The 17,310-nt window shown below is 42.2% G+C and overlaps 1 protein-coding gene and 1 long non-coding RNA gene across 3 annotated transcripts in view; one reads left to right on the forward strand and one right to left on the reverse strand.

Annotated features, from left to right (window-relative positions):
• The window catches only part of DYNC1LI2 (dynein cytoplasmic 1 light intermediate chain 2), a 35,212-nt gene extending 29,235 nt beyond the window's left edge, over positions 1 to 5,977 (forward strand). For both annotated transcript variants that reach the window (XM_072980422.2, XM_078380401.1), the window contains exon 13: positions 2,781 to 5,977. In XM_072980422.2, the coding sequence (XP_072836523.1) occupies positions 2,781 to 2,884 (104 nt within the window). In that variant the 3' untranslated portion in view covers positions 2,885 to 5,977. The remainder of the gene's footprint in view (positions 1 to 2,780) is intronic.
• LOC144584369 (uncharacterized) overlaps positions 1 to 17,310 on the reverse strand; it is a 31,666-nt gene that overhangs the window by 5,009 nt on the left and 9,347 nt on the right. Inside the window, exons 4-5 of the long non-coding RNA XR_013538570.1 lie at positions 14,659 to 14,712; positions 14,034 to 14,079 (exon numbers count right to left, since the gene is read on the reverse strand). This is a non-coding gene — a long non-coding RNA (uncharacterized LOC144584369). The remainder of the gene's footprint in view (positions 1 to 14,033; positions 14,080 to 14,658; positions 14,713 to 17,310) is intronic.

Here is a 17,310-nt window from a genome sequence, read left to right on the forward strand (position 1 = left end):
AAGCACTCAGTGTTTTGTTCACCGAAAGAACTGGCATGAAACTGAATGAGTAACTTCTGCCTTGTTATCTTATCAGTTCTGTGTTCCAAAACAACTGGCCATGTTGTAGTTTTGTAAAATAAGCTGTTTTCACAGAGCACTTTGCAATTGTACTTTTCCTTTTAATGCATCTCTTCTGAGGCATAGTTTAAAATAATTTTTCATTTTTAGAGCAACACCTCTACACCACATAAACACAATTTTTAAGACTCCAACAAAGGCATTTGCTGTGCTGTAAGGAAAGGTCAGATGAAGCATTCAGACTTCTTTGTGCTGTCCATGGACCAGTCATCATCATAGGCATCCTTCAGTCTCGAAAGACTATGGTAACGTTCTCTGTATGGAGGACTTGGAACAGCGTCTACTATGGCTGAGAAGGCTAATTCGAGAGTGACAATCCCTTACACACTGAAGACAAATCCAATCTGTCCCCTGTCCAGCTCCCTGATTTTGCTGCTTTCGTAACTGCCTCTTTGCCTCGGCCTGCTGGACAAGGGTCTCTTCAAATTGGGAGAGGCCATGATGTACCGCCTGCCTCCAGGCTGAACTCTCAGATGTCAGGGTTTCCCATCTGTTGAGATCCATTCCTAAGGCCTTCAGATCCTGCTTGCAGATATCCTTGTATCACAGCTGTGATCTCCCTCTGGGGCGAATTCCCTGCACTAATTCTCCATACAGGAGATCCTTTGGAATCCGACCATCAGCCATTCTCACGACGTGCCCAAGCCAACATAGACATCGCTGTTTCAGTAGTCCATACATGCTAAAAATTCCAGCTCGTTCTAGAACTACTCTATTTGGAACTTCGTCCTGCCAGGTGATACCAAAAATCCGTCGGAGGCAACGCATATGGAATGTGTTCAGCTTCCTCTCCTGCCATGCACAAAGGGTCCAGGACTCACTGCAGGACAGGAGTGTGCTCAGGACACAGGCTTTATAGACCTAGATCTTGGTATGTGTCGTCAGCTTCTTATTGAGCCATACTCTCTTTGTGAGTCTTGAGAACATGGTAGCTGCTTTGCCAATGCGTTTATCCAGCTCGACATCTAGGGAGAGAGTGTCAGAGATTGTTGAGCCAAGGTACACGAAGTCATGAACAACCTCCAATTCTTGTGTGGAGATGGTAATAGAGAGAAGTGAGTCCATGCCCTGGCCCATGACTTGTGTTTTTTTCAGGCTGATTGTTAGTCCAAAGTCTTGGCAGGCCTTCCTAAAACAATTCAAGAGTTGTTGAAGGTCTTCAGCAGAATGGGCAACAATGGCTGCATCGTCTGCAAAGAGGAAGTCCCTCATGCATTTCAGCTGGACTTTGGTCTTTGCTCTCAATCTAGAGAGATTAAAGAGCTTTCCGTCTGATCTAGTCCGGAGATAGACACCTTCTGTTGCAGTTCTAAAGGCATGCTTCAGCATGACAGCAAGAAAGATCCCAAAAAGGGTGGGTGCGAGGACACAGCCCTGTTTCACTCCGCTTCGGATGTCAAAGGGATCTAATGTTGAGCCATCAAAAACTACAGTGCCTTTCGTTCCCTCATGAAAGGACCTGATGATGTTAAGGAGTCGAGGTGGACATCCAATCTTGGGAAGTATTTTAAAAAGGCCATCCCTGCTAACCAAATTAATGGCCTTTGTGAGATCTAGGAAGGCCACAAAGAGTGGCTGTTGTTCCCTGCATTTCTCCTGCAACTGTCTGAGGGAGAATACCACGTCAGTGGTAGATCTATTGGCTCGAAATCCACACTGTGATTCTGGATAGACTCTGTCTGCAAGCACCTGGAGCCTCTTTAGCACAACACGGGCAAGCAGCTTCCCTACAATGCTAAGAAGAGAGATGCCACGGTAGTTATTGCAGTCACCCCTGTCTCCTTTGTTCTTGTACAATGTGACGATGTTTGCATCCTTTATGTCCTGTGGTACTCCACCTTCCCTCCAACAAAGCCGAAAGGCTTCATACAGTTTGGTGATGATGATCTCTTTACAGCACTTCAGCACTTCAAGTGGGATGTTATCCTTTCCAGGTGCCCTGCCAGAGGCGTGGGAATCCAAGGCCGCTTTTATTTCTGCTAAGGTTGGTTCACTGTCCAACTCTTCCAAGACAAGCAGGCACTCAATGTTATTTAATGCTTCTTCAGTTACTGCATTCTCTCTGGAATATAGCTCAGAGTAGTGCTGCACCCAGCGGTCCATCTGCTGTACTTGGTCCTGGATGACCACACCTGTAGCAGACTTCAAGGGAGCAGATTTCTTCTGTATTGGACCTAAAGCCTGCTTGATACCGTCATACATTCCTTTGATGTTACATGTATCCGCTGCTATCTGGGAGCAGAGCTGAAGCCAATAATCATTGGAACATCTCCTGGCAGCCTGTATGGACCAATAAACCACAGTTTACCATTGAATGTAGACCATCTCTCTTGTCTAGAAGCAAGGTTAGGCAACTGTGATCCACTGGATGACGTTGGGTTGCAGCTTTCATCAGCTCTAGGCAGCCTACCGAATGGTGAGAGATGCTAGGAATTGCAGTCTAACCACATTGGGAGCACCCTTTCCTGTCCCAGACTAGACAACATTGAAATAGGTCTGTAGCGTGGCTAATCCCACAGTAAAACATATGAGCCTGGGCTTGAATCTTGCAGGGCCACATCTGTTTTTGCCATCCCATATTATGTTTCTTGCTGTGATACTAGTATATCATATGTATACTAAAACAATTTCCTCTTTCTTTTTTCTTTTCTTTTTTTTAGGACAGAAAACTGTTTTGACAAATGTTCAAGAAGAACTGGACAGAATGACTCGTAAGCCAGACTCTATATCAGCCAACTCCTCTCCAACAGAGAATGAAGCTTGATTATGCTTGAAACCTGCATATGTAAATGACCAAATAACTATGTACATTGATCTGATAAGACCAGGAGCTCTCTGCTATGGCAGATATTATAAGTTTTTCTTGGGGCAGGGGGAAATGAAATTTAACCTTCATTGGCTTGTCCCAGTATCAAATGCACATTCAGGAAGTTTTGCATATAAAATTCCTCTGTTTTAAGATAACCATACTAGAGTTAAAATAGGGTAATTCTCTTATTTGGGGTGGCGGACAAGATGCAGCTGCAGTTCTTAGGGATGTACAGAGAGACGTGTAATGTGGAGTTCCTGTTGAAAAGCCTTTAGTGGCTGCTGGCACTAAGGAAGAATGAAGTCCCCTTTTCCCAAACTTACTGGAGTTGGCCATCCAAAATGTATCTGTACTTGAAGAGAATTAGGTGTAGCAGATATTTTGTTAGCTGAAGGAATGTATACATCTGTAAAAGGGGAAGTGTGAGATTTGGTGAATAGTGGTGAAAAGCATGTTGGACAAGCTGGAGAAAAGCAGTGTTGAAAACAGATCAGATAATCATGTTTTAAAAACAAAAAACCGTTTACATTTGGGAAGCACTCGAAGTTTAAAACACTGAGCATCATGAGGATTATTCTTGTTATCAGTTGCGGTTTTTTTAGTTCTAACAGGAAGATTCTTAAAATGTCGTGGATGCCCTTTTTGTCAGAACTGACACAAGGAGAAACTTGCTTCGACCAAGTGCCTGGCACAGTGAGAGATGTGTCTTTTAGAAGGTGCTTGAACCTCTCATGCACTGTAATACAAACAGTCTATGTTTGCTTAACTTTATTTTGAAACTTAGTTACTTTTGATAACTGTTTTAAGTTTGAATCCTTTTTTTCTTATAGCTTCTGCCCTGAATTATTTTCTTCTTCCTCCCGAATACATGACTGCCTGTCTGTTCAGAAGAATGAGTGACATATCACTTTACCATAATGAAACAGGATAGAAGTCAGTGTTACAGAATAAAAATCAGTTGTTTTCTTCTCTTTTTAAAAATAGTTGGGAATTGCAAAGCTAAAAATGAAATCCTGCCTTAAGGTTCTTAAAACCTGTTACAATTTTCTGGTAGACTTCTAAGAATCTTGTTCCAAATGGCAGTAAACTGTAGAGTTCTTAGGTTTGCAATTATAAACTAGTACTTCATTACCTTTGTGTTTTGCCCCACTCATTGTATTGTTTTATACATGGAAGGAAATCTTAATAGTTGTCCCTCATTACTACTTAGAAAAGTGTTTATGGCTCCTAAGAGACTCACAGTTACTGAAATGGCACTTTTGATTTTCTGTATGATCTGTTTGACAGAAGAACACTACCTTACATTATAGTACCAAACATTCTCATTATCAACAGACAGAAGGGAAAAAACCACCATATGAATTACACAGAGTTTACTTTTATTGATAAAGTTTTGAGTTATGCTATCTTGTTCCTGAATAGAACACTCCTAATATTTATATATGTATACACATATATTTAACTATATATATATAGTTAAATATACAGAATGAATTAAATATACAGAATGAATTGACCACTAACACAGCACTGGATGTAATTGCAAACCCTGTGTTACAAAAGGAGGCCATCTCTTTGTTTTTGTAAATCTAACACTAACTAGAAAGCTAAGAGAATTTACTTGTGTTAACATAAAAGCATGTTTATTGTGCCAGTGATGTTTTATCAATTTTTAAAACATTTTTTAATGTTTTAAAGCCTCAGCTACATCCACAGTTGCCTAGTTCTTAAACTAAGACATTGCAGCCAGGGGATTTAGTGTGTTATTTTGCTGCTTATTACAGTCTGGCACATGATCTGCCATATGCACATTTAACTCAAATTGTAGCCTTGTATTACCCCAGTAGATGTGACTTGCATCCTGCCCTTGTGGCTTGCAGCTTTAGTTTATTTTTAGGCAGCTACCACTTTTATGCCATGTATAAATGCACAACAAGTTGGCATGCTGGGATGGTTAAGTTTTACAAAGGGTTCTAGTAGATGGAAGTTCGCCTCCTTCCTTCACTTGCATAATGCAAATGACATAAAACCAGGCTTGCGATGGCTGACCAGTCCAGAATTGATTTTGACTACCTGGAGATACTAGTTCTAGGGAGTGAAACGTTGGAAGCAAAACAAGGAAGTTGGAGAAGTGAGAGGTTTTATGACCTCAATACACAGATGCCTTTTTAAAATTAACATTTCTGTCATTCACACAGATAGTAACAATATTGTGTTCAAGTGGCTACCAAAGTGTTTTTCATTTTCATAAAATGAATGTTAGATCCGCTACAAATGGGCAAACCAACAACATACCATTTCGAATTGTGCAAAGGAGTGCTTGAATCCAAATAAAAGTTTAACACACACCATTTCCTCTTTGCAAGTGACTGCTCCTACTTTCTCAAAGATGGAAGCTGTACGTAATGTAGTCTTTGTCAGTTGTCAAAGTCTAGTAATTTTGGAAAGCTGCACAGTTGTCTTTTCTGGTGTTCTCAGGCATTGGAACCATAGGCCAAACTGCAAACAGCTTTTATGTTTAAAAATACAATTAAATTTTTTTTCAGAATACACTTTTGTGGTAGACTGTTAAAATATTATGTGGCTATATTTATATATGGTATAATGATTGCATCTACTGTTCATGTTTAAACTGAAGTTATGATCTATTGATATTGAATAGAAGGCAAATACAAAAGATTGGCCATCCATCAAAATGCTATGGATATGCTGCTTCCTTTCTTTTTTAAGTTTGCACTTTTTATTGGCATTTTAAAACTTGTTTAAATTGAACAGGACTTGTATTTTATTTTATTTTATTTTATTGCATTGAAAACAATTAAACTTAACCATATCCATGCTGTAAATGAAAGTCCACTTCTCCTATATTACTCCGTTTATTGACTTTTAAAAACTTCCTATAAGGACTGCAGATGTATCCAACACAACCCTTAGTCCAGTTGTATGGCTTTAACCAGGTGCAGTCATGTGGAACGTTTGCTTTTTAGTGCTGGCAAAAAAGGACATGTCTTTAATTAATGGCTTCAATAAACACCAACTGAGACTGCTCTACTGGCATTGACTCACTTTTTGTTGTGTGAGGTGTTCTAGAATTGTACTTTGAGGCAAAGGAGGTTTTGAACTCAATGTAGTGTGGCTTGGATAGTCATGTTTTGTTTGCCTTTGTTTTAGTATGCAGAGTGACTAGCATTATGGGGAGACAAATAGGTCACCTTGACAGCCTGTTTTCAACTGGGATAACTGTCTCTTTCTAGTCTATGTCTGTTTCACATATATTTCGTCACATATGTCCTGTCCTGCCATTCTTTCAAATATGCAAAAATTCACATTTCTGCCTGAAATTAGGCATGCACATTTTAAGCCAAGAACTGTATCACAAGATTTGAAGGAGTGTACAGTCCAAGGAATGAATTGTATTCTGTTCTGTATTGGTCAAGAAAGAGCAAAGATGGTTGATGAACTTTTAAAAGATGGACTAATAAAATCCTCTAGCATCGCTAGTCAACAGATGTCAGTTATGTTCCTCATCACGGATCACAAGGCACAAAAGACTCATCAACTCAGATTGAAGAACTCTCTGCAGTCCAGTCTCATTTCCTATAATGCTCAACCAGAGGCTTGTGGGAGGTTCACAAGGAAAATACGAAGGTAATCAAGTTTCATTATTAAGTGTTCCCAATATTTCACTTCAAAGTGCTGTTATCCTAACAGTTGCTTCTGACTTAAAAATTTAATGAACCCCAAAAGGGTCTCTCATGAATGGCCTTGCTCACGTCTTACAAAGTAAAGGCTGGTTTCTTTTCAGTTAAGCCATCTCATGTTAGATCTTCCTCTTTTTCTCAGGTGATCTACCATCATCACAGACACTCGGGTGCTCGCCATCATACGTTTTGGTTACCTGTTAGAGTTCTCAGATCTTCCTCTCGGTCATCTCAAGATCACTACTTACTCACCTGCTCTAGAGGAAGAAGTCTCTGTTCTTCAGAAGCATGCAGTTCAACATCTTACTTCTCAAGAAGCACTGGATGGCTTTTATTCCGGATATTTCATGGTCCCCAAGAAGGATGGAGGCCTGTGGCGAATCTTGGAACTCAGCTGTCTCAACATTTACCTTCGTCACAGGCGATTCCGTATGGTCACCTTAGAATCCATCGTACCACTTCTTGCTCCAGGAGATTGGTTCGTTGTGATAGACTTATAGGACACTTACTTTCACATTACTATCCACGAGTCTCATCACAAATATCTTAGGTTCATTTTCATGGACTCAGTGTACCATTTGGCATTGCCACCGCCCCAAGCACTTTCACGAAGTGCCTAGCTCCAGTAGCAGCCTACCTCTTTCTCAACAATATCATGGTTTTTCCATACGTAGACGACTGGTTGATCGTTGCTAGCTCTTATGCCAAGGCACAAGAGGACATGGCCTTCACACTACAAACTCTGGCAGATCTAGGCCTTCAAGTCAACATTACGAAGTCACATGTTATACCTTCTCAGACCATTGACTATATTGGCACAGTTCTGGACTCCAACAGAGCCAGAGTCTTTCTCCCTGCCGAAAGAATTCACAAGTTACATCATGCTATCTGTCCTTTTTGACCAGGCACCAGGGTGTCAGCACACCACACTCAACATCTTCTAGGTCTGATGGCTTCCACCACGTCTGCTGTTCCTCATGCGCAACTGAAGATGCACTCCCTGCAGGCATGGTACCTCTTGCAGTTCAGTCCTCTGTTGGACAACCCTACCAAGCGTCTAGGGGTCACTCCAGAGTTAGCTCATCAACTAATGTGGTGGACCTTTGTGCCTCATATTCTGATCGGTTGACCTTTCAAACCCCTTCAACAGATGCCAGTACAGCAGGATGGGGCGCGCATTGTGGCCTTCACAAGATCCACACCAGGTGGTCCAGCTCAGAGAAGCTGCTGCATATCAATCATCTAGAAATGTTACCAATTATCAAGGCTTTCCGCGCTTTCTACCCACTACTTTGAACCACAAAATGAAGCATCCACACCAGAATCAAAGAACATGATTCTGCAGACTAAAACAACCGGAAAAATCGGCAGTAGCTGAACATGCCCTAAAACAAGCTGGACATGAAATGCCCTAAAACAAGCTGGACATGAAATGCCCTAAAACAAGCTGGACATGAAATTCTGTTTCAAAATACTAAAATACTAGACAATACCAGCAATCATTATGTTAGACTGCACAGGGAAGCCATTGAAATCCACAAACACCAGCAGAGCTTCGACAAAAAAGAAGAAAGTTTAAAACTCAACAAAGCTTGGCTCCCAGCACTGAAAAATACAGCCTGCAAAAGGTCAACGAACTCTACCCAGCCACAAGGACCAGTGATCACTACACACAAAAGACCAGCTAATGACACGCATCAATCACAATGACAGATAATCTCTCCTTATCACAATACACTCGCAACAAAAACACACTGATCACCATAATCACCCATCTCCTGAAAAGGACAAAGCTGATCCAACAGCTATAAATACTCAACTCCCAAGCAAACTGCACCAGAGCACAGAGTGCTACTCCTGTCCTCTAAACATGCTGGCCACAGAGACTGGCTAAACATTAGGAAGAACAACCTTCAGAACATGTCCAAAGAGCCCGAAAAACATACAACTAAGTTTGAAAATGTTGCTTTTTTGGACAGTCACTCCTGGAATCCTGCAACTAGCAGTTTTAGAAGCAGTTCTAAAACTGAGGAGGAATATGACTAAAGACATTCAAAGGACAGCTAAAAAAACCACAATAAATTAGATGACCATTCCTCTTGCTAAGAATGCTGGATTAATTCAGGAGTACTCCACTTAAAAAAATGATAAAAAGAACATGAAAGGCAGCTTTTGAACCACTGAAGTCAATTCAAAAGGACTTCCAAAATGCAAAAATAATTTGATGCTTTTTGTCAGTCCAAACTGGAAAGAATGATTTCACATCAGTCATGTGTGAAATTGCCATGGGTTAAGCTCAGAATTCTGGATTCTCCCTACCTTCTTGTCTAGCACTCTGAGCAATCCAGTTCTTATTTCCCCATTAGACTCGGCCCGTTAAATCAGCGGGACTTGTGTATCTGTTGACTTGCCACGTCCCATTGGTTCAGTGGGTCCTGCTTGAGTGGGATTTAGACCAAAGCATCTAGCACCAAGCATCCTAATACCTTTGTGGAAAATATACACAGACAGTGTGACAGGGATCAACATCTTCTGTTGTTTACATATGCAACTGCCAAAATAAAATTGTTAACTTTTGAAGATGCCGTGAATACTCATTTATTGTGTGCTTTCACAACAAACCCCCCTACTGGGATTTGGGAATGTGAGATATTTAAAGAGTGGCTTTAACATTGCCACTCCTCACTGAGTTTCCATGACCAAGCAGGGATTCAATCCCACGACTCCTGAGTCCAAATCCATCACTCTGCCCACTACACATCACTGCCTCTCTGCTACATAGACTGGCCACCTCTGTCAGTTTTACTTTCCACCCACACTGGAGTTTTGTGAATCTTGGCAAATTCTAATTTAGAAACAACAACAGCAACAACAGATATGAACTGCTCATCTCTGACAGGCAAATCTGCCGATTCCAATTTCATCCAGATTCATTTTTTGAATTTGGGAAAATTCTGATTAAAAAGCCAAACCAAACTGAAACAAAGTTCTCACCCAATCCCCAAACACGCAGCCTCTGTCATTCATGTCATGTTGTCTCCATCCAGTGGTAAGCAGAGGCATATATGCCTTTTTGAACACACAAAGGACCTGCTTAACTGACGTGGTTAATGGCAGAGCTCAGTTTTTAGGTGTCTGCCTGTGGAGCCAGAGGTTGGGAATTTGCTTCCCCACTGTGCCTCCTAGGAGAAGTGTGGTCCTTATAAACTGCACGGTCCCAGGACTTCCTCCCCCCCCCCCACTGCCCTTGAAGAAAGGAATGGTAAACTGAGTACTCCCTACCTAGAAAGCCCTGAAAAGGGTTGCCGTAAGTCAGAACTGACTTGATAGCACACATTATTATTAGAAATGTCACTTTGGGGACCACAACTCTCAGAATTCCCCAAGCAGCATGGAGAGAGTCACCATTTGACTAGCTAATAGTCACCACTTATCCTTAATTGAATGGCAATGATACTTTCAATTAAAGAGACATCTTCCAATAAGGCTTTGTCCAAAGTAGAGCTTGGAAGTACAGGCATACCTCCGTTTATTAAATTAATGCGTTCTACGGGACATTACATAAAGCGAAAAATTCATAAATTGAAACGTGGATTGCCGTAGGAATGGAGGTGGCACTACAAACCTCCAGGCACAATGCATCCTGGGAAAACTTTCTTCACAAACTGGAAAAAAAGGGGGGGACGAAAACCAAGGCATTATTTTCAACGGATTTCCATTTGTGAACCAAAAATTATTAACCGAGGCTTTTGTAAACCGAGGTACTACTGTAACTAATTACAAGTATGTAACTACTTTCTGGTACTGACTAACACAATTAGTACTGTAGTTACATAGTGACTTTTACGGTGTAGGTTAATACCTTCATTTTAAGGCTCTCCCTCCACTGGTCCTAATGGGGAATGCAGCCAAGAAATCAGAAGACAGAGACTATGAAGGAATTAGAAAAGATCATCAAGATGTGTCACTGGAGATCAGGACCAAGATCATCCACGTTCTTGTATTCCTAGTCACCATGTATGGATGTGAAAGCTGACAGAGGGGAAAAATTATTCATTTGAAATGTGCTGTTGGAGGAGAGCTTAGCAGATAGCCTGAACTGCCAGAAAGACGAACAAGTGGGTCCTAGAACAAATCAAGCCTGGACTATTTCTGGAAGCAAAAATAGTTGAAGCAAAGGCTGTCCTATTTGGCCAGATCATGAGAAGGTAGGATTTTCTGGAAAAGCAGTCATGCTGGTAAAAGTGGAAGTCAGCAGGAAAAAAGAGGAGACCCAAACATGAGGTGGGCTGACTCCCTAAAGGAAGCCATAGACAGACTTGAGTCTGCAGGAGCTGAGCAGGGCTCTTTGAGGACAGGACATTTTGGGGGTGGCTCATTTGTAGGGTCATCATAGATCGGAAGTGACTTGAGGCCACATAACAACATCAACAACCCTTGGCTTTTGGGCTAGCCTTGGCCTACGGGTTGTCATGAGTGCAGCCGAAGACCTGGAACCAGATGGGTTAACTGAGGCTGAAGAGAATGCTGAGAGATCAGAAACACCTGAACCGCCTCCAGATTCTCCTTCCCCAGCAGACAAGCTTTGGGTCAAGCTTCGGGAAAGACTTTGGACAAAAAGGTCAGAGGATCGCTCAAAGGCTGTCCACAGAAATATCTGTTCAACTAGCCCTGAGTATTAACAGGATGGAAAGGTTTCCAGCAGCTCACGGAGCTGTTTTATTATAAAACAGCTCCTAGCCAGCCAAAATTTCTGTGGAAGCAACGAGTCAAAACCCCTGGCTTGCATCCACGCTTCTTGAACCGTGTTCCTGACTCTGGACTCTGACCCTGGACTACGCTGTGTATTTGGACTCTGACCTTGGACTGCATTCTGTGAGTTGGTTTATGGACATTGGCTTTGCATTCTTGGTATTCCTGACCCTGGACTGGTTTATCAAACTTTGGCTGTTGTAACCCCCGGGAACATGACATGGGCTGAAATTTGGCTAGGGGACAGGGATCTCTGAGGGGTTTGGTTTTATTGGGGGGGGAGCATTGCCACTTTTTCTATGATCCGTATCCTCACCTGATCATAGTGACTAGACCTTTGTATATAAAAGCCACTCTACAAGTAGTCTGTAGAAAAAACACATGTTTACTTATATAGTTGTGAAACTTCAGTTACAATCAGAAGAATAAAAAGGAGTGGCGAGAGGTGGAGAAGAAAATTTTATATGTCTGCTCATATGTCTGTTCTGTTTTCTCCAAACAGAACAAATGCTATAAAAGAAACCATTCTCATAGGAATATAAAGAACTAAACTATGCTGTGGGTCTATTGGTCCACTTCCACATTGCCTGCCTACTAGCAGCAGATCTCCAAACTGATGTAGCATAAGTGTTTCCAAGTCCTAAATAGAGATGCCAGTGGATGAATCTGGACCCTTCTACATGCAAACTACCTTTATTTATTTATTTATTTATTTATTTATTTATTTATTTATTTATTTATTTATTTATTTATTTGATTTTTACCCCGCCCCTCTAGACCATGTCTACTCAGGGCGGCTTACAAAATAAAACAAAACAGTATAAAAATATATAAAATCATAAAATTACAAATTTCAATTTAAAACAATTAATTTAAAGAGAGGATTACCAAGATGGAATAGCCAAAAAAGAGAGAGAGAGAGAGAGAGAGAGAGAGAGAGAGAGACTTAATTGACTGGAGGGAAGGCCTTCTTGAATAACCAAGTTTTTAACTGGCTTTTCTGCAACTGAGCATGTAGTCTTCAAAAGGACATGATGGACAGGCAAACCCATCTTCCTTTGACCTCCTAACATCATTCTTGGTGTCTTGATCGCACTGAACTAGGATTTGAAATAAAGGAAAGTTTGTGTTTGAAGATTTAAAAACGTTTAGCTATTATAAATGACAAATATATAGTGAAATTTCCTTTGCAACTTAAGAAAAAGGGCATTAATGGAAATGCACAGACTGGGTGTGTGTGACCTTGGAGGTTTAAATTATGCTGCCTTTTATCCCTTTTAAATGTCAGCCACCACCTCAGCTTTGCATCATTTTCATATGACATCCTTGGAGTAATCATTTTCCACTTTTGAGCCTTTAGAGTTTGTTGTGGTTTTTTTCTCCTACCTTGTTCCAATATTGATAGCCCTAATAGCATGGATTTTTATATCCAAATTTGTCTTGGTAGTGATGAAAGAGTGTGTTCCTGGTGGAGATTGGTGCTTTTTAAAAAATGTGCATATTGTTACATTTTGCAGTCATAAACTTCTTCTGCATGCTCATTTGTTTCCAGCTGAGGGAGCTAGGGAGTGTAGCTTACCAAAAATATCTAGCTTTCAAGAATTTCAGGAAATAAATAAGCTTTTTTTCCAGCAGCCTAAGTCTGTTTTTATTGATGGTTGTTGTGGTTTTTTCAAGTTCTTTGGCTATGCTCTGAAAGTTGTTCTTCCTGACGTTTTGCCAGTCTCTGTGGCCGGCATCTTCAGAGGACAGGAATCAGAACTCTGTTTTTATTCTCGCCTTATGCTCTGTTTACAGTGAAAAAAAGAAAAGGAGATTCAAGCTCTTAAAGGTATATTAATCATGATGGCTGGTGGGGATTTTATCAGCTTTTAGGTTTGTATAAAATAAGTTTAAAGCAGACTTAGATAATTGAAATGCCTGTAGGGTTCTAAAAATATTTATATATTTAAGTTATCGAAGTAACTGATCAAGCTCTCCAGCCTTCCATTATAAAAGAATGTGTAATGTGAAGGACATTATAAGTAAGGAGCCAAACAACAACAACAAAAGCACGTGAAGACCTTTCTCTTCAAGCAAGCTTTTCCTTAATGACTGGCTGCCTGAATGGGGTTTTAAATGGATAGTTGTATTACAAAACTTGGGTTCAGCTCCTGGGTGGGTTAGCCAAATACCCAACTAAGAGAAAGAGAAAAGCAAACTGACACCTAGAAGGTCTCTGAAAGATTTTATTCTGCACAGAATACAAGATACACCAGCTCATGCTGCCCAAAAAGAGCAGAAAAGAAAGATTGAGTCTTATAAGTGTTGGCGTGGGGCCAAAACTCCAGAGGCTTAATGAGGCCCTGGCCTCAAGAAAACTTCTTAGAGTCCTGTTGAATGTGAAGCCTGGCAAGGGCACTCTGTTTGAAAGACAAGCCTTGAAACTAAGGACACTAGTTATACAGAGCCTCTTATTAAACTGCTTCCATTATTCCCCCTTAAATATAGCAAAGTAAGAGAGACGTAGGGAGAAAACAACATGAGAGAGTTCTTAATGATTATAATATAATACATTGGATATGACTATACATATATACAAAGCAATATACATTTGGCATAATAACATTCAGAGCAGTAATAACATAGAAGCAAATGACCACGAGACTTACTGCTGAGTGGCAAAGATCTGTTCTTCATCGTGGTCTTCTGTGAATGCACACGAAAGGGTTAGAAATGGGGATGAGCACCACGCCCTAGAGTCGGACACGACTGGACTAAATGTCAAGGGGAACCTTTACCTATCTATTATCAATGGCTAGTGGGATATGTGTATGCATGCAGGTCTGAAGGTAGCCAAACCGGTTATGCGGTCAAGCCTTATCGTATGTACTGTAAAATGGAGTGGGAGACTTCATTGTTTCAATAGGTTAACTGGGATGATTGCAGCTAAAAGATCCGTCTGGCAGGAAATTCACACCTGAACACAAGCAGCAGGTGGCAACAAGGGGGCAGGGAACTGACTAGGGGCTTATTGTCAGGTTTGTGTTCTTTTGGTGAACAGGGAGTTAAATTTTAATATTGTAATGAAGTGCAGCGTCACAAATGTAGTGTAAAAGCCAATGTAATGACTTACAGCATACAGGTGTAACAAGATGATGTAATGCTTGATTGTTAAGTAAGACCAGCTGTAAATGGTGAAATGTGGTTGGTTGTTCTGAGTATAAACGTAACAAAGACAGAAAGTTGAGTTACTTACCTGTAACCGTGGTTCTTCGAGTGGTCATTCTGTGAATCCACACGAAAGGGTTAAATCAGCGCCAGCGATGATCCTCTCGGAACGTTCTAGAGCTAAAAGAAACAAAGTTGTAGATGAGGTACACTGCGCATGCTCCTCCCACCCAGCCTTAGTTCCATTTCTCCGCCGTGCGAAGTGGTTCCTTTCGGCTAGAGCTCCTGATTTATTATCTTATTCTTGGATAAATTTCGGTTTTTCTGACTTTGGACTGCTTAGACTACTCTAAAATCCCCTATCCTGACGCGGATCGTGTATTTGGACTTTGGAACTGGTTTTTCCCTGGCTTTGGCGAAACGGTGTTTTTTCCCGCCTAAACCAACGGTCTCCCGGGCAAGGCAGATTTTTTCCCCTTTTGCGGCTTATGTCCCCGTCCGGTCTGTTTAGCTGCTGCGTGGACTGCAATCGGAAGCTCCCCTTTCAGGACAGACACGAAAAGTGCCTTTTTTGCCTGGGGGAGGCACATTCCCCACAAGATTGTAGGCATTGTAGGGCCTTCACAAAACCTGCCCTACGTGCACGCCAGCAGCGTTTAAAATATCATCTCTGGGACGCGGCGCTGGCTGCTTCAAAACCATCCTCAATGGAGCTTCCCGCCTCTGCAGCTACCCCCTCCACTTCTGCTAGCCTTGTTCAGCCACCTTGTACCAAGGCTCAAAGCAAAATTGGGGACAAACCTAAGAAATCTTTGAAAAAGTCATCTGCTGCAAAAGCTGCAGCGGCTAAGCCTGCAAAGCAACCAAAGAAAAAGCCGGTTAAGGACATCGGAACAGCGGAGCAACTGCTATCTGCTCCTGTCTCCCTCCCGTCTCCGATTCTGGAGGAGTTTCCAAGAGACGGAGAGTCCCTGTCGGAGGTACCGCTCTCGCTACCTCCTAGACAGGCTGAGCCACTGATTATTCCTTGGGCTTTGTCCCCGACACCTAACCAGCTTGCCAGCGCCACCACAAGCTTGGTGTCTCCGCCCCACAGCCCTGTGTCTACCGGGCGGGCGTCTTTGGCTCATTCCTCCTCATCGGCATCAAGACAATCTTCGCCGCCGAGGAAGCGTTCACGCAAGACCAAGCACATGTCGAAACGCCGACACCGATCTCCCGACAGGCGTTCTCGGCACTGACACAGGTCTCCCTCGGAGGATTCTTCATCTTCGTATTCGCCCCCGAGGAAACATCGACGTGGACACCGGAAGCGCTACACATCTACCTCATCCTCGACGTCGCAAGAGAGGCATCGACGTCGAAGGAAGGAGAAATACATTTATGCTTCATCATCTTCATCTTCACCTCCTCCGCGGCGACATCGACGTCGACGTCGCCTCGACATCGAACCAACACTACCATCCAGCGGACAGCCGAAGGATGCTTCTGCTCCTGTTTCTTCTGCACCATCTTCCGCGATTATTCCACAGCAACCTGTTAGAGAGCCGGCACGACCTCAACCGGCACCCCGTAAAAGAAGGCATTCACCCTCGTCTCAGGAAGATTCTCTTTTTTCAGATAGCTGTTCTGAATCAGAAGACGAACCCCACCCTCAGGATGGTAAAGGAGACTTGCCACTGGGTGAAGTTGTTGGCTCAGATACGGGTGACCCACATGCCTCCTCGCCATCGGAGGATTTTTCGTCGTATTCACAAATGCTTGCCAGGCTGGCTAAGGTTCTTAAGCTTCAGGTTGATGCACCGGCTATAGCCGAGGAGGACCTGATATTTGGAGACATCAATAGTGAGAGGTCCCCTCCACCTACTTTGTCTTACCTCTCTGCTTTGGTTAATATAATTGAGTTCTGGGAACAACTGTCGAATACTCCTTCTCTATCTCGACGCACTGAAAACCTCTATCGAATATCAGGAGAAGATACCAGATTTCTTCTCAAACATCCGATTCCCAATTCGTTAATAGTGGAGACTAGTTGTACTAGACCAGTGGTGTTGAACTGTGGCCCTCCAGATGTTCTTGGCCTTCAACTCCCAGAAATCCTGGCCAGCAGAGGTGGTGGTGAAGGCTTCTGGGAGTTGAAGTCCAAGAACATCTGGAGGGCCACAGTTCGACACCACTGTACTAGACCAACAGGAAGGTCACATGTCACTCCCACTAACAAGGAAGGAAGGAAACTTGAGGTGCTGGGCAGAAAAATTTATTCGCTGATCTCTTTTATTTTAAGAGTCGCCAACTATCAGACTGTGTTAGGGGCATATCAGAAGCAGCTGTGGCTTAAAATCTTACCAGGGTTGCGGATGATACCTGAGGAGGCTAGACAGGACTTTCTCAATACATACGAAGAGGTCAAATGGTCTCGAAGCATCTTCGTATAGCCACAAAACATTCTGTTGAAGCTTCAGCTAGGATTCTCATGTCTGCTGTCACTCTGCACCGACATGCTTGGCTTAGAGAGGCCAACATACTAGATGATGTCAAGGCGAAAGTGGAAAATCTGCCTTTCGACGCTTCTGGTCTTTTTAGTGACAGAACTGATTTGTACCTCGAGGAGCTACACAAGGCAAAAAAGACTGCCAAATCATATTATATACAACCGCAATCTAGATACACTAGATACCACTGGAAAAAAACTTACAATCAATACTCTCAAGGTTCTCAGTACAGTTTAAAGGACAATCCCAAGCAAGATCCTCCAATCCTGCACCATCTTCCAATACT

Source organism: Pogona vitticeps, chromosome 10, assembly GCF_051106095.1.
Source record: "Pogona vitticeps strain Pit_001003342236 chromosome 10, PviZW2.1, whole genome shotgun sequence".
Classification (NCBI taxonomy): domain Eukaryota; kingdom Metazoa; phylum Chordata; class Lepidosauria; order Squamata; family Agamidae; genus Pogona; species Pogona vitticeps.